Source organism: Accipiter gentilis, chromosome 23 (assembly GCF_929443795.1).
Source record: "Accipiter gentilis chromosome 23, bAccGen1.1, whole genome shotgun sequence".
In the NCBI taxonomy this organism is placed as follows: Eukaryota; Metazoa; Chordata; class Aves; order Accipitriformes; family Accipitridae; genus Astur; species Astur gentilis.
In genome coordinates this window covers 1,293,396-1,311,129 of record NC_064902.1, presented here as the reverse complement: position 1 = coordinate 1,311,129, position 17,734 = coordinate 1,293,396, and the positions used below count along the sequence as shown (strand labels likewise).

Below are 17,734 nucleotides of genomic sequence, written 5' to 3'. Positions count from 1 at the left end.
TGAGCTGTGTCAGATATTCTAGGTTTCTATACATGCTGATAGGGAAGAAGCGGAAGAACGAGGAGACAACCTGAGCCGGAGTGGTTACATTATATTTCATGGTGTTTGAGAGCCTAAGTATTTTTATCCTTGAGACACCGTGCATGTCTTGTGTGCAAGTAAAATTCAACATTGCGGGTTTCAAACCTGCATAATTTTTATCCAAATTCATTTTCAAATATAAATGTATAACCTGTTTAAATTTGAAGTTTTTGGTTATTCTTTAAATGAGTTTTATAATCTGGATGCCATTCAACACTTGACTGTGTTCCGAAACCAGCGATGAATTTGCCCTATCCATCTTAGCCTCGTAATGGATAGATAGAACGTATTAAGAGTTATCACCTCAAAGACAGATCAAAGTCTACTTCCTTTAATATTGACTTTCTTTAAAAGGACCTAAATATAACCCGCTAGCTAAATAATTCAATTTTGGGAGGGGGGGAGGAACTGAGTGCATGTTTATACAATAGACCACAATAACTCTGCAGTTTTATGATTTGTTGGAGAAGAAGAAATCCTTCTCACATTTTCTGTTTAAGGAAATGTTACTCTTAGACTAAATGAGCCCAAACCTGTCAGCCATCCAAATGGACTCTTCACTGACATAAGTGGCAAACACTTGCATGGATCACTGACAGGAACAGCTCAGCTCAAGGAATAGAAACAATGAGCTAATCTGAATAAATGGTCCATTTTCAGATGTTTCACAATGTCGTGCAGGGTGGTTTTTACATTCCCTACTTGACTCACTCTGTTTGATTATCAAAGGTGTTGAAAGATTGGTAACTCACACGGGGCTTTCAAATTTAGTCGTCTTGTTCTCTTTCTGTTCTGTCCTTAAATATCTCTAAGTTTTGGAAAACACACACATTGGCGTGCACACGTGTGATAAAACATATGTTCAGTTAATGCCAGGCGTTCTCGGGAGTTCCAAAGCAGAGTGGCAAGGCTGTATCTCTGCGTTTCATGAGAATGCAAGGAATGAGGTACTAGGGACGTATCCTGTCCGTATATGACTAAACGGTGCCTGGAGCCAGTCCAGTCCGGAGGGTTTCCCAGCAAGCTAGAAGCCAGGGCACAGCTGCTCTATGACTGCTTGGGGCTCTTCTAGCTTCTGTTCTCAGTCACTTCTTCCGTTCTCTCCGTTAAATATCCATGTTTTCTATCATGCTAAGCATTGTTTGATGGGTTTTCAGGTTTTGCATCTACATTTTGGGTGGGGAGGAGGCACAAAGGCCTCAAGGCTGGAAACCATAGATCCCAACTTCAGCTTCTGGATGCGGACTGCCGTACTGTGAGTGATTAGCTTCCAATAATGGTTCTAAAAATGGCTATACCTGTATTTGGAAAACACTTTTCCTCAGTCTTTGCATCTGAAGTGCTGTGGAATCAACAAACACTGAGTAAGCTCCCCTACAACGTGTTTTGCAGCACAGGGTTAACCTCAGCTCTGTTTCCCCAGGTATTTGTGTTTGTCATCATAAATGCTGCTTTAGTTAAGAATTTTTATGTGTTTTGTACTGTTACGATAACTGGAAAAAAAATGGAAACTGGAAATGGGATCTTCTGCCTGTTGACGGGAACAGTTTTTGTAAATGCCCTGACATCTCAAACCAGAACACACCCGTTCTTTCTGGTGAGAGAGAGGGCACTATGTGGAGTAACTGTTCTATGTGGTGGAAATCTCTAACAATGAGACCGATTGCTGGACCTTAGTCCCAAGGGGTACGAACATCAGGCCAGTATCACCAGGTGCCTGCGCCCCAGAAGTGCCATTCTAAGCCCACTCAGCATTCGGTCTCTGACCGCTACCTGTAACCAGAACCAAACACCTTTTTCACATCCCCAAGTACACGAATAAGGCTGCTGTCCTGAGCGCACAGACGGAAAACCTTTCAGAAAGGATTTGTGGGAGCAGGACAGCGGTGGAAGCTAACGCACGGGGAATTGCTTTCCTGAACGCGGCAGGGGCCGCGGCGGGTGCCCTGCGAGGAGGAAGCGCGGATGCCAGTCACGTTGGTAACAGCAGCCACAGCATCCAGGCGAACTCGCTGAAGGCGACGGTCCTGCCCTGGCTGGCACGAGCTACGCCAGGTAGCCGGTCTTGCTCGGCGCCAACCCCGTAAGACTCCCCGTGCGCCCCCCCCTTTGGTGTCGTGCGGGTGGGGGGCCGGTCGGTAGCGAGCAGAGAGGCAACGTACCCACTTTCAGCTCCTTCCCGAAGACGGTCCTCTCTCCCAGGGCTGAGCAGTTCCAGCGCCCGTTGCGAAACTGGAACTGGCACTCGTTGATGCCCATCTGGGACCCTTCCCCGATGACGATAATAGCGTCGGGCCTGCTCTGGCAGATCGCCCGCTGCCGGGGGGCGAGACCCGGGATCTTGTTGCAGATGATGCTGGCTCCCAGGGCCACCACAGAGGAAAAACCCCTGCAACGACAAGACACCGGGGGCGGCTGGGGGGAGGCTGGTCCCGCAGGCGGCCGCAGCGCCGCGGGGGCCCGGCTTTGGCAGGTGCCCCCGGAAAACGCACGCCTTTCCCCCCCCGTCCCTTCCCTCTCCCCCTCGCCAGAGCCAAAGCAGAGATAAGGAACACGTGGGCTCCTGCCGAAACGGGACCCCACTTCCTCGTTCGTCAATTAAAGCGCATATGCAGCGGCGTTGCGTGTCCGGGCCACGCACGGCAACGGCCCGCCGGGGTTTTCCCTCTCCCGTCGAAGACTCGGAGGGGAGGGAAGGGGGAGAACCCGAGCTCTCTGCCCCGGGGCTGCGCCGCCTCCCCCGCAGCCGGGCGCACCTGGCCGGGCCGGGCCGGGCCGGGGATGCTGCGGGAGCGGAGAGCCGCCCGCCGCCCGCCCTCTTCCCCGCTCGCTGCGGGCGGCGGCGGCGGCGGCGGCTCCTCCGGCTGCAGCCGCCGAGGGATTTGCCGTGCGGGGAAGCGGAGGCCCGCCCGAGCTGCAGGCGGCGGCAGGTAGCTGCGGGAGCCGGGCGGGGGCGAGCGCTGCCGGGGGGGGATGGGGGGGGGGGGGCACCGCAGGTCCGGCGGCGGCGAAGGGCCGGCTGCCCCGGGGGGCGTGGTGGGGGTCCCCCCGGTGCCCCCCGGCGGCAGGGGCCGCCGCCCGGCCCTTCGCGGCTCCGGACATCGCCGGGGCCGCCACCTCGCCCCGCTGGAGGCTGCGCCCCCGAGGGTCGCTCCACGGTGCGGGGACAGCTCTACCTGTCCCTAAAGAAATCATCGTGATCACCCACCACCATCATCTTCTTTTTTTTTTTTTTTCTTTCTTTTTTTTTTTTTTTTTTTTTGAGCCTTCCCGAGTTAAATAGTAACAGGTCTGGGCAGGTTCGGCTGAGAGCGAGAGAGAGCGCAATTGTTATAAAAGAAAGACCTAAAAAAAAAAAAAAAAAGTTACTTACCCGATCTTGATGTACACGATCCCCAGGCTCAGGAAGATGTGGAAGATCCAGCGCCTTGCTTTCCTGTTCATATTCCTGGCTTGCCGTGCCTCAGCCCAACGTGCGAAACGATGCCTGCCACGCTCCCGGCCCGGGGCCGTTTCTGGCGGAGCCGCCGCCGCGGGTCACGGCAGCGCAGCCGAGAGGGGCAGCCTCCGCCGCGCCCCGCGCCGCCCGCCGCTGCGCGCTGGCGAGCCCCCGCGGGCACTCACCATGTCCCTCTCCCGGGGCTCCCCGCTCCGGCTGTCCGGCGGCCCCTCTCGCTGGCTTTTCCCTCGCTCCCGGGTCGGTACGCCTGTCACACGGAGCGCTCTATTGCCGGCAACGGATGGGCTTGCGGGATCCTCCCGAGCGCCAGCGGCTGCGGGCGCTCCCCCCAGGTTCAATGTTGGCTATCTCCCTCTCTCTCCCCCGTTTGTTGGTTGTTTTTTTTCTTTTCTTTTCCTTTTTTTTTTTCTTTTTCCTCCCTTTCTCTCTTCTTCAGCTACTTGGGCGTGTTCTCCAAAGGAGGGAGTTGTCCAGCCGGAGGGGGGGGGGGGGGGGGGGAAGAAAGGCGGGGGAGGTGGGAAGAAGGGGAACCAGAACTGGCAGGCGGATCACCTGCCTGCAAGGAGGCTCCCAGCGATCCTCCTGGGGCCGAGAGCGCGGCTCCTCCTGCGGGCACGGCCCGGGGGAAAGCGGCAGGGGCTCCGGGGGGTCTCACCGGGGGGCGCCCCCGGGGCTGGCCCCGGCCCGCCGGGCGGCATGGGGCCGTGGCGCTCGGCCCGCACCCCGCGCTGCTCCGCGCCGCCCGGCACCGGGGACTCGGGGCGGGGGGGTTGGGGGGGGAGGGGGGGGCTGAAGTTTTGACTCCGCGATCGCCGCCCGTTCGCCGGGGCTGCCGAGCACCTGAGGCTGGTTTTATGCGTTCGCCCCGGCCCCCCCCCCCGCCCCCCCCCCGCGCTCCTCCCCTCGCTCTGCCTCCCCGCCTGTACCGTGCTGCTGCTCTCCCGCCCGGTTTCCCGGCCGGGATGAACCAGGGCGAGCCCCGGGCAGCCCAACAGCATCCCCGGCGGCGCGGCCGGGGGCCGCCGCTCTGCCCCGCACCGGGGCGGCTTAGGCGGTAGCGGCAGGTACGGAGGGGCGGCCGCCCCCCACCCACCCGCGGGCAAAGAGAAAGCCCCGTGTAGCCCGAACGCCCCGCCCGTGTACCCGCAGTGCCCTCTCCGCTTTTTTTTTTTTTTTTTTTTTTTTAATTGATCCTTCTAACGACAAAAAGAGGGACGCTCAGCCGCTCGCAGCCGGGCCCCCTGCGTGGCAGCGGGCTCACGGCAGGTGTCTGCGGGGCTTGGTCGCGCCGGGTCCGAGCCCACGGGGGAAGCCGCGGCTGCCGGGGCGCTCCGCGGAGCCAGAGCCGCCTTCCTGCCGCGGGGGCGGCCCGGCCCAGAGGAGTATCCCGGCTTCTCGTTGCGGGAATTGACACGGATATGGTGACTATTTTATTATCCACTTAAAATATTTCAAACAGGGAGGTTACCTAAAATGATAACAGGGGTGTGGTGCGGGAATTGTTCTGCCGATAGGGTGCTTCTGCAAACTAAACGGCGGCGGCGGGACCTCAGGACCCCTCCTGGAAGCCGGTCTGAAGCCCCTCCGGCGGGGCAGCCAGCGGAGCGGCTGCCCGACCCCGCCGGCTCCCCCGCACGGCCCCGCCGCTCCCCCGTACCGCTCCAGAAGTGTGTGTGTGTGTGTGGGGGGGGGGGGGGGGTGTCCGAGCGGGGGCAGGCGGCAGCCCCGCCGAGGCTGCCTGTCCCTGCTGAGTGCCCGGGGCAGGCAGGGGGCTCCCCCGCCGCCCCCCCCCACCCCCCCTCCATCGCTCAGGGTTTCCCGGTCCAGCAGATGCTTTCGCATCGCCTTTACGCCCGGCAGCCTCCCACGGCGGGCCGCGCCGTCCTTCCCACGGGCAGCCGGAGCCAGCCACCGGCCGGCCGGCCCCAGGCCCTGCGTGGAGAACGACACGAAATTTGGGGAGGGGGGTCGGGGGCGGTGAAGCGGCGCCCCGAGCGCCGCGGGCTGAGCCCTCCCCGGCCGCAAACTCTTTCCCCGAGCGCCCCCTGGCGGCCGCGGCGGGGGCAGCACCCGGCACCTGCGGGGCGGTGGGAGCCGCTGCCCCGCGGGTTTTGCAGCCTCGAGTGGAATAAAGCGGGCGCGCAGCCCTTGGAGCGCGCCCAGGCCAGAGCGCGCAGCCTATCCGCACGAATATAAGGCAGCGTATTTTAATGGGAAGTAAACTCAAGGCTTCGCGCGCGTCCTCTTTCGGAGGGAGGGTAAAGGAAAGCGCTGGTAAGAGAGAGGCAGAAAGGCGTTATTCCAATTCGGGTTTGTCTGTCATCGCCTTAGACCGGCCAGAAACATACTGTGTTGGTGCTAAAAGCGAGCCCAGCCCCAGCTATCCTGCTGGGACGGGCACCTCGCGCTGGGCACCGGCACCGCTGCGGCTGCGTGCGCGGGACAGCGATGGGCACAGGCTGTGACACCCGGAGGATTTTGGAGAACTGGCACACGCTGCGCACACCGCGCTCCTACAGCAGCACAGAGCCGCTCGCCTAGCTCCTGTGAGGTGTACGGGCCAGTGGTTTAGGCAAGGTGGGGTGGTCCTGCGTGAAGCAGCAGCATAACCTAAGTTTTATCAGTTCTGTAAGGAAATGTGGATGTGCTCAGCGCGCTGCCCTCTTTGCACATCAAGCAGAAGTTTTCCAAGTGTCAGAACGTGCCCCGTCATTTCAGCCAGTCACTAAAGCATGTATTTTGCCTGTGCAGATTTGTGAATGAAGGTTTTTATTTTTCGGTCTGTATATAGCTCAGCACAATGATGTCCTGATCCACCACGTGGGTTCCTAAGGGCTAAGGCCGTCCAAAACAGCCACCAAAATACTGCAGGTGAGCAATAGAGCTGCTGCTGAAGAGGACTCGGGGACACGGGGTGGAGGTGGGGGTTGTTGCTTTTTTTGCTCCTCTTAGGACAATTGGTCGTGCTGGTTCAATAGTCCTTGAGAAGAAATGGGCGCAAAAAGTCTCAGGAGTCTCATCCAGAAACTAAACCTGCTTTCCAAAGAACAAATCTACCCCCAGAGTGAACCTCTGAACACTAAAATAATGGAGAGGGCATTTTAAATTTGCTTCAGAGTTTCGGTCCGTGTTGCCCGCTATGGTGATCTGGCACGTAATCATGGTCTATGAGCTCTTTAGGCTTCATTTGTGCTTTTTTTTTTTTTTTTTTTTCTGATGCTGAAGCTAGAGATATTTTGCCTAATTCAACCTCAGCAAGTCATCCGTTTAAACACAGCACGGGGGGGGGTGGGATAGGTCAAGGCTGAGCAAATTGTTTTCTCAGGGTTCAGTAAGAGCGGAAAATGGCAAAGCCTCCTAAGAAAATGAAGATAAATAATTTACTGGACCAATCAATGACTTTCTCTTACCCTGCTCCTAAAAAAATTGTGACCTAGATACATGTGAACCTGTGTGCATGTGTGCGTGCGCATGTGAAGCATACATAAAATAACATTCCTGTGCAGATTACAGAAGGGTGGTTTGTCTTGTTTGGCAAACTTTCTCAAACATTTTAATCACCGTTTAAAATGTTGTAGACCTTAAATGGTCCTTCCAGCCATGTGGTCTTTCCAGTGGTCTATAGTAAGTAATCTTTACCTACCACCTGTTTTACAGTGCATATATATCCAGCTTCCTTTTTTTACACTATGTATTTGTTACTTTCTAATCTGCTGCATAATAAATTCAATATGAGGCATTATGATAAATTATTCTGTTTCTCTTAACAGAGAAACAACAATCGGTTTTAGGCAAATTGGCAAATTAATGCAAAACTTGGAACAACGATTAGAAATTAATGACAGAAAAGTAGGAATCGGGAGATCGCCCGTGGCAATAGAAACGAACTCGAAACTGTGGTTTTAAAAGGGTTATAGAGAAATCCCAGAGCTCCTGGTTCATAAGAAGATGTCTGCAGCTCTCTGGCTGGATTCTTCACTTGGAAGAACTCTGTGGTCTCTTTGCAGGAACTCACGAGGCAGCTCTCGCTACTCCGTGAAGCGCAGTGGTCCGCGTCGTCAGAAAGGGGCAGGCACAGTGGTCTGACCCTGCAAGAGAGAGTCCGAGGCAGCCGGGGGAGTCAGGCTCACCCTGCTCCTGGGAATGCCCCCGCTGTGTGGTCAGCAGCCCTTCGAGCAGACATCGCGCAGCCTGGCCGGACCGGGATGCAGCCCTTGCTTGGCGCGGGCTGGCAGACGGCCCGGGATGCCCCGCCGGGCATTCACAGTGGCGCTCCGGGGAATGTGGGGGGCCAGGGCGAGGCAGAGGGTCTCCTCCACCAGCCTGAAATTACAGGTCCAATGCACGAGTCTTGTGTGCGTGTCCTGGGAGAGAAGAGCCGGCCCACCCCACCGCCCAGCCTGCAGGCCAGCGGACGCCGTCTTTTGCCCACAGCGGACGAGGAGAACCCTTGAGAGACTGTTTCATCCCAGGCTGTGGCAGAAGGAGGGCTGGTGCGTGGCAGTTTCTGACTTGTAGCCCGCTCTGGGCCATGGCGCTTGCCTGTCTCTCCTGAGATGCTCACTGCTGTGAGGAAACTTACCCTCAAGCAGAGCGAACGGTTTTATTCCAGATATGATCTGTTCGCTCTCACCTTTTACTACCCATGTCTTTATTTAGCAGCAGCAGCTTTCTTCTGAACAAAGAGTAGGCCCAAGCTACACCCTTGAGCCATCCATCACTTGTTGCCACAATGGTGTTTCTATTGTTAATTGTTTGTCAGGGTTGCTTTGGGGGGTTAGGCAGTGCAATGATTTAGTACGCTGGCTAATCAGCTCTGAAAATGTACTCTCAAAATAAATTGGATCAAAAAAAGAAGCTTGAAAAGTCTGTTGGTCTCAATACAGTCCTTCTGCACTCCCCTCACAAAACCACAACTGGATCCCATAGTTCCCTCCAGTTCAAGAGAGTCGCTGCTGCTTCTCCTTTTCGTAGGAGATGCACTCCTACGAAACTGCTGGTTTCTGCACTGGCATGGGTTAGCGAAGCAAGTAAGGAAGTTTGCACAGTGCCTGTCTGCTCAGCGTGTGGTGATGGCCAAGGTTATTAATGTCTCATTTTTCATAAGCATAAAGAAATACAAGAAACGTACCCACGTAAGATGAAAAAGAAAGGTTGTCTGTCTTTTTTGTTGGTTTTTGGTTTTTTTTTTTAAGATGGCCTCTGATAACATGAATTCACAAGGGAGAGCGTGGTTAAAAGCCCATTTTGTAACTAGATCCTAGATGCACATACCATCAATACTCCAACTCTGGCTCCCTTTTATCAGACTAATCATAGCCGCACTGTTTTGTTGTCAAAACATCTCCTGTAGAAGTCAGACTAGAGGGTCCTTTCAGCAGCAAAAAATGTGAGGTTAATATACCGATGCTCCCTGTATTAAGAATCTCCTACCTCCTAAAAGGGTGCTTAAAAAAATACAATAAATAAACAACATTCGCAAAGCCAGTTAATTTCCTGGGCTCTTCTTGGCCCACTCCTGCAATACAGCATCTCATCCACAACCACAGTGACTTCTCAGTTTACAGATGTATTCATGGGACTGCAAAATGAGCAATAAATAGCCCTCTTCAGGGTTCCTCTCTGCAAGGAGTAAATTACGTGAGGAGCTGCGGTGGGTCAGAGCTCAGGAAGGGCGAGCGCCGCCTTCCCCGCCTGACCGTGCCGCCGGAGCGGGACAGGTTTCCAGAGCAAGCCTTGTCTGGGTTTGCACCCTCGCGGCAATAAAAAGGCGACACGTGCCTCGTCGTGGTCAATCGCCTTGTGATCAGTTGGCTTAGTGATGTGAACGGGTATCTGGCAAGCTCAGGGCAGGGGTCTGAGACACCCGGAGGAGGTTTACCCGCTTTGAGAGGGAAGCTCAGACCCCCAGGTCTGCTCCAGGTGGGCCCCAGCCAAGCCAGGCAGGTGGTGACCTCAGCAATTAGTGCAAGCCAGCAGGCAGAAGTAGTTTAGGCAAGCACATGTATCGGGGAGCTAATTACCTGCAACTTCATCTCATTAGTAACCGATGGGCTCGGAGTGTTTTAGGAGCTAGATGAGGAGGGAGATGGATGACCAGCAATTGGCAGAGGATCTGGGGAAAGGAAAGAGTTGCTGTGGGTGATTTGGAGAAACAGACCTCATTTGTCAGTCACTCTGAGCCAAGTCCATGAATCCCACTAGTCTGCACCTCCTATGCCCTCAAGCAATGTGCAAGTGTCACCAGGTGCCCACTGAACATCACGTAGAGACCTCCAGTTCTACAATGGCTCATTTTTTTCTCTTTTCACCTTTTGTCCTCTGACTGGTATAAACACAGCTATTTGTTCACAGGGATGCTGCTCACCCAGGGTTTTTTTTTTCTTTTTTTCTTTTTTTTTTTTTTTTCCTGCACAGTTTCTTTGGGAGACTTTTCTGATTCTTCCCCATAACAAGTTTACTTGTTATAAACACACTGGGGAATATGTTGCATTTGGAAAAAAATAATATTCCTTAGTTATCACAACATGTACTTAGGCAAATACTATTTTTGCCTTTTTTTGGGGGGGAACCCACACCAAAAAAAACAAGCCCTGACATTTCCTTTATGCATTTATTAATGGACACAGAGGTGAAAAGATGAACTGTCAAAGCAGATTATTTGTTGCCAGAGAAAGGTCTTAAACACCATGGATCTGATCCAGCAAATATGACACAGTCTTCCAGGGAGCGTAAGAACCAGAGAGCGACAGATGCTGTTAAAAGAAGGTATTTCCAAAGCCATCAGATTCTCCCCAAGCCGACAGAGAGATGGAGTAGGCAATAGCACGCATGGAGGAAAGAGAGCTGCACTGCAAAACGGGATGTGAAACGTGCATCTTTGCTAGCCGTGGCCGGCTGGTCTTGAATACAAGAAGTCCTGCTGGTGTATCTTCTGGTGACAAAACCTGCTGGGTACCAGCGACTTGCCACAGAACGTGCTGAACTCTTGACAGTTGCTCGCAGCACTGGGGCGGTGAGTGGGAAGGACAAAGCAGAGCTGTGCTCGACGCCGGTGGCTGCGACGTGAGCTCTTTGTCGGACAAACTGACCGTGAGCGTGGTGATGTGCAAAGCAGATAGCTTGTGTGGCTGGGTGGAGAACAGCAGCGTGGACAACAAGGGTGTTGTCTATTCCCCGAATGTGTGCAGGGCGGAGTCACAAAATTGTGTATGGGAAGGGGTAACAAATAGCATGAGGAAATCATGTGGAGATCAGGGGAAGCGAACTCCTGTTCATGGCAGGAAGGAGAGAAAGGGTGGAGAAAGTGGAATGGTGGGGAGGAAGGCACAGGAAGACACAGGTCTACTTTTTGTTCTGATGAAGATTGACCTTGGACTAACACATATTTACAAATATCACAATCAGCAGAAGTAATTTTGAGACTATTACTACTATTGATAAGATTAATATCACTAAAATTACAGCTAGAGTTAAAAGGATAGAACTCCAAACCTGCCTTTGCCTTTTTCCAAAATGAAGCTTCCCTTTTTTCCTCTATACAAAGATTTGAGACGCACTTTTACAAGGCTGATGTCACAGTGTCACTAGAAATGCATAAGGCCACAGTAATGCCATGGTGTGAGGGTTAGCAGCAAGGCACATAGACTTTATGAAATATTGTCTTTTTTTTTTCCCTTCCATTTTAGCCATTGCCTAAACTGTAACCATAAAACTGGTCTTAAAATAGCACAGCAGCTAAAAAAAAAAAAAAAAAAAAAAAAGGAAAAGTACTGAACTAGATTTTGGTTTCCAGCCAAGTTTGTTCAAACGGCCTTTGCTACTAGGAGAGCTTTGGGGGAATTCTGTGAACCCTAGGAAAGGGTATTGTATTGCAGATATCAGGGCTCTTATAAATAATTTCCTATCTGCTTGCAAAGCCAGGAACTTTTCCCTATCTACCTACACAGAGATATATTTTGTGTCAAGATGTAAGGCAAAATAGGCTTGCAGTCAATATTTAGTTTAAAATTATGTAAACAATATTAACTGATCTGTCAAAAATGCGTTCATGGAAAACACTTGACTAAGATAATTCATGGTTTTGGAAAGGTTGCTTGTACAGACACTTAAAGCACATCTGTTTACCATGGGCCTGGTAATGTCTTCAGAGTGAGCCACACAGCCCTCCAGTCATACATTTCCAAGCAGCAGTTGTGGAGTTAATAAATTAAAGGTGTTAAACATATAGCTATAGACTGTTGGGGGTCCAGCAATACAGAAGACAATGGGATCGAGTCCTAGCATGTACTTTGTACAGTTGAGAAGATGTAACATGGAGGCAAATCAGTACCAGGCCACAAGGTCTAGGGATTGTCTGGGGAGGGGGGGGGTGTCTGGGCCAGGGATTTGGTGGTTGTGGGGTGTTCTGGCCTTGCTGGCTTCAGCCGAGTTTGCTGACTTAAGCCAGATGAACAGACTCGGCATTAGGAAACGAAAGTTTCTTTACGCTGCATTGGCAGCGCTGCCCTGCCCTCCTGCCGCAGCTCTTGTGCGGCCACCCCGATGCCACCGAGGCTGGAACTAGAGGTGAGGTCACAGCTCTGACGGCCAGGTGGGGACACTCAGCAGTTCAATTATCGGTTCCAGCGTCCGCCTGCCAAAATTGTTAATTTTTCTAATAAGCTTCATGTGTTGGTCCAAGACCGTCATATAGGCACAGAGGATAAGCCAGAGAGATACGTGGTGTCTGCTCTCTGAGCTAGGAGGGACTTTCAGACATAAACATGGACTTGTGGTTCAGGTTAAAATGGCTTTCCAGCCATGTTCTAGCTGGTCTGGTTTGACCGAGTGCTCTTGTCAGTAAGGGAGTTTGCTGTGCTGCTCACCAGAAGGGAAAGGCAGAAAAGACAGCAAGAAATTCAGTCTTTACTGGAGTATTCCTGAGAAGCATTGGGAGCCATGGCCACGGGGTACATAAGTGCACACACAAAGCCTTTAGACATCTTGGAAGTCTGTGCTCCTGGGAAATTATTTTCTTGTGGACCAGAGAGTAAGGGCCATTTGGAAGGTGTCAGCATTGTACTCGAACTGAGCAGAGGGCACAGACTGAAAGGATCCCTGGGCGGATTTGTATGTTTGATAATGCAGGCGTGGTAGGAGAAGACACTGATAATTCCATCATCCACAAATCGTTGTGCTTTGCAAGCCAGGGCTTCTTGATAATGATGTAGACCTATCTATTCAGTAGGTTGCCCTTCTGCAGTATCATCTACAAATCCAGAAGAAAGAGGTTCCCATCTCCAAAAAACATTATTATGTATGTAGAAAATGAGGGTGGAAGACACGAGAGGGAAAAGGAAACCATGCTCATCAGCCTGGTGAGCAGCTGCTGTGGCTGCAGAAGAGTGAAGTGCTTTTGCAAGTGTTCACAGGGAGATCTAAGGGGGAATTCAGCACCCAGGAAGAAGAAAGATGCTTCCTTGGAAATACAATAGTGAGGGATAAAGACCATTGTAGTGGACCAGCTATAAAGCAGCTTCTTATTAGTGAACGACAGTATGTTGTGAAGGGCCTTGAAAGCAAAGTCAAGTGACTTATGCCTGATGCTAAAGAGGAGGTGTCAGAAGAGGGATGCAAAAGGAGAAGTATATGTCAAAATGCCAATGACAAACTAACTCTGCAGCAGAGTGCTGGATTGCTGTGAGGAAAGCAAGAGTAAAACGGGCAGTCTAATCACGATGTCAGACGGTGAGTGTTCAACTGAGGGGACTGTTGGGAAAGGCTGTCAGTTCTCAGAAACCAATGTGGGAAAACATCAAGAGAATTAAACCTCATTTGAAGGAGAGGATTCATAAACTGGGCATTAGGAGAGAGATCAGAGGCCATGATGAGTTGCGGGGTGACTGACACACGTAGTTATACTGTCAGTAATGAAGGAAAGTGGGGTTATATGGAGGCACAGGCAGGAGCTTTGCCTTAGCCAGGAAGAACCTGAGTTAAAAGCAGATTTAAATAAGAGACGACCTGACAGAAAGGTCTTTTATTTTTATTATTTACTTTCTATTTGGATGGAAGGGACAGCTCTGGAGCTGAGCAGTAAAACAGGAGGTATCTCTGCAGAGGTGGGCACTGAGTTTGTGCATGGACGTGAGTCTGGGTATTTTGTTTTGTTTGGTGGGTGTTTTTCTCCTGGAAATGAGATGGTAGGAGAAAAGAAACCAAGACCTGTTCAAGGCTGGTGAAGACGACTACTTGGCAAACGTGCTGAATGAGTGAAGAAAGGCAGAGGATGAGGAGTGCTGAATCCAGAGAACAAGATCTCAAGAAGACTGTCATCAACAGTGCTAAAAGTAAATGAAGAAAGTTAAAGAGGAAGAGTCTGAATGAAATCTTGGTAAGAAGAAGATATGAGAGACCTTGACCAGAGAAGTTTTAGTAAGATGTGAGGGGCAGAAACTGTTGGAGGATACTATAAACACCAATGAGTTATAGGATGGAACAGTGTCTGGAAGGACAAGAGGGAAATCAAGGACCTTCTGGTACATCTTAAAGAAAGGGGATGCTGAAGGATGTCAGTGAAGAGGAAATTGCAGAATTCCAGGTTAAATGAGGAGACTTAAGGATAATTAGAATTAAAAGTGATGAAAGAAACTGAGATGGCATGTACATGCTGTTGGAAGGGAGAACAGACCAGTGCCCTACCACAGAGTTGAGGAAAACCAGCCAGCTCATATTTCCTGGGAGAACAGGGGAGCCAGGAGAAGAAAGTGGTTGAGAAGTAAGAAGTTGCATCAGCCAGAGTTGCAGATACACTTCTTCAGGTTCAGCTGGATCTTAAGCTGCTTAGTTGGTATGAAGAGGTAGAGAGAATGAATTTGCTGCTGTGTTAATAGCTTCGGGGGAGAGGGGGGAGAGTAAAATGAAGTCAGTAGGCCAGAGTCTGGGAAGGCAGTCTAGACTGGACTGAAATGAAGCTTGAAAGCAAATGAGCAATTTTCAAATTGAGAGAAGGACAGGGAGGAGAGGTCTGCAAACAAAGGAGGAAAGAAAAACTAATTGAATTATCTGGATGAGCAGTGACCACAGGGGTAATTTGCACAGTGGAGAGGTGAGGAAGAGCAGCGCTAGGTGAAAAACAGAGCAGATGATTAACTATTTCAGAGTGACTGAGTCAAACAAGAGCTGCAGATCAACTGCCAATGCACGAAACTGGTTGGGTTGTCACGTCAGAACCCGACACAACCAAGAGTGGATGTGGGAATCTGGGAGGAGGAGAAAGAGCTTTGGAAGCAGCATGAACAGGCAGGATCCCCAACCATTTGCACCTTGTCTGCTCCTGATCCAGGACGCTCAGAGAAAGGAAGATGCCCAGAAGAGGAAGAGAGCACAGGTGAGGTCCTGAGAGCTGGAGGAGCCGTGGGTGCCTGGGACAAGCATTCCTAGCCCAAAAACAGCCGGCGGGGGAGAGAAGGGGGGGAAGAAATGTAGTGGTGGCACTGAAAAGCAGGTGGAGGTGAGGGGGTCAGTGCAGCTGGGTGGAGAGGGTGGTATGCCGGGAGGACAGGGACTCGATCCAGAGCTGTTAAAGGAAGGGATGAGGAGCATGGTGGGAAGAGGATAGGCTTGGCATGGAAAATGGGAGGGCATAAGGAAGATAACAGGGCCAGATGCAGCTACGAACAAAGGGTGAGGTCAGAGCAATGGCCGGGTGGCAGACGGACACATGTACAAAAACAGAAAACAACAGGCAGCTCCTGCCTGTGGTTTCTAGGTACGCTGTTTGGCTGCCTGCAATCAGGAGTGATTGATTACAGAATTAGGCTTGTGCTATTTTGGCCCTGTGACTTCAGATGCTGTAATCTAAGACCACTGTGTGCTTATCCTTGCAGCAAGGATAACTCTTTAGGCATAGGGATGCTTTTGGGGGGGACATGTCAGAAAGCTTTTCCCCAAACTGCGTTTGTAATCCTGCCACTCCTCTCATCAATCATCAAGCTAATATAAAACTGGCAGCGTGCTTCCTGTTAGAGTGTTGTGAATTTTCAAAGGCAAAGTGCGCTATTGTTTAATAGCCAATTATTCACTGGCATTGATAAACAGGCTGCTCGCGATTACTGCAGCAATTACTCACTCTCCTAATTTAGACATGAGGAAAAATTAATTCAAGCTTCCAGTTGATCATTTATATCTGTGGCTTTTGTAATACACATCACAGTGCACTGAAAACAACTCCACCAGAAAGGAAACTGATCTGTTCAGATTGATAACGTGTTTTACTCTCATTCTGTCACTAAGTGAGGCATGACTGAGTCCAAGCTGAAGGGCTGTGGCTGAAGATGGTTTTTTTATGCTTTGGGGACATAAAAATATGAAAATCATTTTGTTAAACCTTAAATTAAAAACAGAGGGGAGGGGTGTTACTGTGGTCAGAAGGGAACTCCATGTACAGCTAAACAAGCAAATAAAGTAGTAGGATGTTTAAGTAATTTGACCTCACCTTACCCCCAGACCACCCTTTAAGTGCTGATGGACCCATCTCCAGACAACAGACATCCAAGACGTTCAGGGAAGGCTTGCGGGGAGCAAGGAGAGGATGCTGGCTGTCTAGTTCAGAAGGAAGTTGTGGCAGAAGTATATAAAACCGTTAACAGTTTTAGTAATGGTAAGTTGCAGCCACCATATTTACTCTTTCTCATAGCTCAGGAGCAGTGAGATGGAAAGGCATCCACATAACACTGGAACAGGGAAATGCTTTTATTTATTTTAGTATTAAAATTATTCCACAAATTGGCTTTCTGTTGCAAAGGGCGCAAGAATTTTGTGGTAACTGTAAGCCCGAGCCCTTAATACCCGAGTGGAAGAGCAGTGCCGGAGAAGTACCTTCTCCAGGTTTTCTCTCTTCCTCGGCGGTGCGGTTTCGCTTTCCGTGGCTATCTCCTCGACTGCTGCTGGCAGCCATTCAGCTGGTCTCGGAGAAGAGCAGGAAGAGCCTCTCCTCAGCGTGGGCTGGTGTGAGTTTGACAGCACATTCCTCGTAAGCACAGATTGCGGGCAAGGTAGAACCTCTTCTGCGTCTGGTGGGGAACGTGCAGGGGCAGATGAGGCCTCGTGCTCTGTATGCAGCAACCTTTGCCTCCGAAGCAGAGTACAGGTTGCCCATGGTTTCGCCTTCCAAATTCCGGTTTATTTACCCCAAAGGGTATCACTGCAATCAGCTTTTCTGTTCAGATGCAGTGCAGAGCTTGAGTGACCCCAGATGGTTTTTTTTGCGCCAGCCCTCGCCCCGAGACGTGCCTGCCAGGCAATGTTTGCAGAAGCAATGCCGCTGCTTTTGCCAGCCCAGGAGGCGGATGAGGGCGAAGCACAGACAAGGGCTGTGGCAGCTCTGATTCGAGGCAGACTGGAGGGAGAGAACTGGTTGAAAAACTGAACGGCAGCAAAATATTGTCTCCTCTGGGAGATCAGCTCTCTTTGACAACACGGTAGCTAGGAACTTTTAGCTCAGGTAGCCGAGGCTGAACACAAGGTTGACTCATTAACAAAAATTTGAATATTGTTTCACTTGGGAGACAAAATTAGGCTTTACTTTTTCCTCCTTCAGTGCAGCAAATGTTTGATTAGCAGCAGATCGTTATTACCAATGGTTTGCCTGGGCAGGCTCCCCGCGCTGGGGCTCTGCAGTGGCTGGAGGTGCTGTCTCCTGTCTCCCTCACTGCCACCACGGCTCCAACTGTATCTGGGATGCTTGAAGCTTCTCTGAGCAGTTCAAGTGCCACGCAAGCAGAGCTATCCCACTCCTTCGGGAGGCACCGATGCTCCTATGCCTGAGCCAAGCCGCAGGGTGGGCACACTGGCAGGCCTAGGCTGGGGAAGGAGGGGAACACGGCTCTGGGGACGTGCTATGGCCAGGAGGGGCTGCCTCCGGGGACAGGGAATAGGCATAGCCCTACAGCGACTGTTAAGGGAGTTGCTGGCTGCAAACCCTCCGTCTGCACATCACAGTCATATTTGGTACAACCATGGGAAGCGTGTACCGGAGACTGCAGCACCCCGAGATTCCTGGCTTTGGCGATTGCTCCAGGTGTGAAGCAATCACAAAGCACTGACCATTACGTTATAACTGAGCTGATCAGAGGAAAGAAAAGAAACTATCATTTGGAGTTCATCTTATCTGAGACTATCATGCTCAGGAACTGTGTAATTCAGTTGCCC

At 51.4% G+C, this 17,734-nt stretch overlaps 1 protein-coding gene across 2 annotated transcripts in view; it reads right to left on the bottom strand.

The window, feature by feature from the left end:
* WNT7A (Wnt family member 7A) overlaps positions 1–3,564 on the bottom strand; it is a 37,329-nt gene extending 33,765 nt beyond the window's left edge. For both annotated transcript variants that reach the window (XR_007509235.1, XM_049826047.1), the window contains exons 1-2: positions 3,455–3,564; positions 2,244–2,470 (exon numbers count right to left, since the gene is read on the bottom strand). Coding sequence is in view for 1 of the 2 variants with exons in the window: in XM_049826047.1 (XP_049682004.1) it covers positions 2,244–2,470; positions 3,455–3,525 (298 nt within the window). In the remaining variant the exon portion in view is untranslated. The remainder of the gene's footprint in view (positions 1–2,243; positions 2,471–3,454) is intronic.
* Between the last annotated feature and the right edge of the window lie 14,170 nt (positions 3,565–17,734).